The 4,067-nt window shown below is 37.3% G+C and overlaps 1 protein-coding gene across 1 annotated transcript in view; it reads left to right on the top strand.

The window, feature by feature from the left end:
- LOC106873725 (uncharacterized) overlaps positions 1-4,067 on the top strand; it is a 47,272-nt gene that overhangs the window by 10,243 nt on the left and 32,962 nt on the right. The window contains exon 2 of the mRNA XM_014921207.2: positions 1,823-2,174. Within this exon, the coding sequence (XP_014776693.1) occupies positions 1,823-2,174 (352 nt within the window). The remainder of the gene's footprint in view (positions 1-1,822; positions 2,175-4,067) is intronic.

Genomic DNA, 4,067 nt, shown 5'->3' with positions numbered 1-4,067 from the left:
AAGCTGTTATCTACACTTAAACGCACGCACCTTTCCTCTCTATCAAGAAGGGCCTCATCTGGATTTTTATCACTCAGAAGCTACCCCACCCAATCCCCACCGCCACTGAATACATGAAAAAGGAGTATGAGGTGTTGAAAAGTTTAAACTATCACGTGTGTGTGTGTGTGTATATGTGTTTGCACATATGTATATGTGTGAATTTTGTACATATGTATCGTGGCATTCCGTCGGTTACGACGACGAGGGTTCCAGTTGATCCGATCAACGGAACAGCCTTCTCGTGAAATTAACGTGCAAGTGGCTGAGCGCTCCACAGACACGTGTACCCTTAATATAGTTCTCGGGCAGATTCAGCATGACACAGAGTGTATGAGTATGTATGGTTACATTTGTACATTGTGTGTATGTATGTATATGTGTGATTGTATTTATGTACGTTTGTATGATTGTGTGTATGTATATGTGCGTGATTGTGATTGTATGTATGCATATGTATGTCCAATGAAAATCACCTTCCTTACCCAGTAGACTCTGTAGCGTTGCCAATGGCCCGACCTTGCAACAGGTTGTACTGGGTTACAGGTTACCAGTAGCACCAAGAATGACCCCCATATCTCTACTATGTGCTGCATGCTATGGTTGGGTGCAGCGAGAAACATCAAAACCCTCAACGAAAAACTTCCATGATGGGATGAAGAAACGTCAGCACGAGTGGTAGTTTTCTGGACACCTGTTATAAGTGGCGCCCATTGTCGCCATGTATGTGCAAAGGAGTGTGGGTCCCTAATGGAACTAAAAAGCCATATGCCTGCTGCTTCAAAGAGAATAACCAAGCGTTGTAATTTCTCGAAATCGAGCTGCAGCCATCGCATGTGTGCATGGTCGCGGCGGGACACGAAATGTTTTTTCCCACGAGAGTGCTGGACCTCAGTAATGAACTCATTTGCATACAGCCAATCAGAGCTCACCTTGATTTTGTCGTCAAGTTAACAAACACACTCTACCAAGTAAACTCAAGATGAAGAACGGTGTTGTAAGTCGACCGATCGCCAAGTTATGCCTGATTTTAGAAGGAGACAAGTAATTAAATTTTGTCGAGCGTTTATATAGTTTTTGGTTTAAATACATTTATTGGTATTTATTGCAAGAGACAGCCCGGTTTCTTTCTTTCACGTTTTACATGGTTCAAGCAGAAGAGGAATTTTGAAAGGAATTTCTATAAAACTAGTTTTTAAACATCAAATGACAAAGGGGGGTCCGCCAGAATAGAATAATAACCAAAAGGGGTCCATAGATAAAAAAAAAATGGTTGAGAACCCCTGCATTCAAGGTAGCATTCCAGTATGGCTGCAGTACGTACTGTGGCTGAAACAAGTAAAAGAACTAATGAATGTGTGTGTGCCTGTGTGTATTGTTGATTTTTCTTTTAAAAGCTTCTATTTCTAGTGTGGCATCGTCTTCTGTGAGTTCAGAAATATCCGTTGTGGCATTCCTAGTGAAGATGACTACATACCAAAGCCAAGAAAAGTCACAGACTCTCCATAATGCTAGATCGAGTTTGGGAATGAATTCTGCTTTGAAACTGAAGATTCTTAAATCGGTCCCAAAGGTCAGAGAGATATCAGGAGCCTCAACCATATCTGTGCAGTGTTTTAAATGACACCAAGAAAGGTTTTTAAGATGGCGGCCTTCAGAAAATGTCATCAACCGTCATCTTCCTCTTTTCTTCATCCTCTTCTTCATCGTCACTGTCTCCTTCCTCCTCTCTTCATTTACCCTCACATCTAACCCAACAGCTTTTCTTTTATTCTACTTACAGAGGAGGAGGTCAAAGATCTTGCAGCGTTATTCCCAGTAAAATACACCCTGGAACTTGATCCTGATATGGACTCAGGCATTATGTATGGTAACATGGAGTTACTTATGCGATGTACCAACAGCAGTTCTAAGGTGGTGCTTGACAGTATTGGAATTTTTGTGGTTAAAGAGTCTGTGGTCATTTCAGAAATCAGTTCCAACCAAATTTTGAAATTTATGATCACCGAGGAAGACCAAACGCTTACTTTTCAACTTGTTAATTCTACTTTTCGAGCTGGTTTTAATTACACGATTTCATTGGATTATGAGGCAAACATCAATCACCAGTCTCAAGGAGTTTTCCAAACAGGACCGTAAGTGCTAAACAGTTTTCCAAATTCTTCTAAATTACATTGCTCATACAATGTGCACGTTCCATTCCTAACAACAACAACAACGATAGTACAGGGCTCAATTCATTTGACTAAAAATTTTCCAAGGCAGTGCTCCAGCAAGGCCACAGTCTAATGACTGAAACGGGAAAGACATTGAAAATTAAATGAAATAATCCTTTCTACTAAAGATTAGGAAGCAACAACAACAAAAAAAAAATCTATTTTAAAATAAAATCAACAGAAAGAAAAAATAAGAACAGACTAATGATTTACTGGTGCAATTTTATTTTCCAACTAACAGCAATATGAAACCTTTGAAATTCTTGAAACAATCTGCTGCCAGAACCTTTATGACATATATTTCAATTACGTTATAATGTCTTGCAAGCATCTGCTGACTGATAATCTTACATAAAACTTCATTTAGTGTCTCAACAAACATCTTAGCATGTCATTTCAGTATACACAGTTCTAATTGACACTAGATACCAGCTTAGATTAGGGCCACAGGATGACCTTAACTTCATGAGTGATCCAGAACTAATCTGAGACATATTGATTAGGGGAATGGAATGTACGTATGGTTGAATAGATATGGTGATAAGTACCTCTCTTTCGTTTTTATTATTTATTTTGGGAATGGAATGAAAGGGAAAAAACAAGTTCAATGTTGTTATTTAGGCTTTCTGATTTTTATTTTTCTCATCAAGGATAGCGTTTGTGAAAACATAGGGCTTGAACTTTCCTAAATAAATAACTTTCCTAAATAAATAACTTTTAACCAAGGAATGGGTCTAGAAATATGGATGAGGAAGGGCTTACAGCTGATTTAATTGAACTTGGTATACTAGACTGCTGTTAATTTTATCAGTGCCAAGAGGATGGAAGGTAAACTCAAGGTAAACTGAGAACGTAAAGGAATTTAACAAAATATTTAGTTCAGAAAGCTACCATTTCTGCCATTCCAGCATGACCACCCTTACCTCTGAAATAAATAAATAAATAAATAGATAAATCCCTGTAAACTGATCCCAGTAACTGATTTATCATTTGAGTTTCAGGTCAGTTCTTATCAAGCAGATGAATGATCAAAGACATTCTAGCCATGCCCCTCACCTATCATCAGGCATTTTATTTTGGATTACTTTATCCAATATGTCCTTCCTGTTATTTTTCTAAAGATAGTAGGATGGGATTTGAGATTGAGCTATTATTTCTAGGACGTCAGACAACCATGTAGAAGCTCCTTTATATAGTTGTGAAGAAGTAAAATTAATCTGAAGACAGAGCTTTGGGTGGAATGGTAAAAATGATAGACTGTACAAGAGTAGTTATGGCTCGTTAGGTTTTACATTTAAATATAGATTAGCCTCAATTCAATTTATGATCAAAGACATTCCAGCCATGACCATACTGTTTATTCCAACAGTATATTTTGGAGTTCATTATCTAACGTCCTTTTTTATAAAATACAAGAAGGTACGATTTGAAAGATCTGGATATTTTTAGCAGATTGCGCAATCATTCAGAGGGTCCCCCAGTGGCATATATGGATCTTATATAAATGTGTGTGTGTGCATACATGTGTATATGTGCGTGTGTATATATATGTACATAAATATATATATATATATACACACACACACACACATATATACATACATGCATACACACAATATTTTGCTTTTGTGTGTAACATGAAATCAGGCAAATATTAAATTGAAAAATTTGGTCTATATTTTTTAGTAAAGTAGCAAGTTATTTTTACAAGAAAAAGGTTGACAGTTACTTTACCCTTTTGGCTAAGTAGCCTTCAGCCACATACCCAAAACTTCAAAGTAACCATCAACCTTATCTTTGTGTGTGTGTGTG

This window comes from Octopus bimaculoides, chromosome 23 (genome assembly GCF_001194135.2).
Source record: "Octopus bimaculoides isolate UCB-OBI-ISO-001 chromosome 23, ASM119413v2, whole genome shotgun sequence".
Lineage (NCBI taxonomy): Eukaryota > Metazoa > Mollusca > Cephalopoda > Octopoda > Octopodidae > Octopus > Octopus bimaculoides.
Note: the sequence above shows the minus strand (reverse complement) of the source record. Positions and strands in the feature narration are given on the sequence as shown.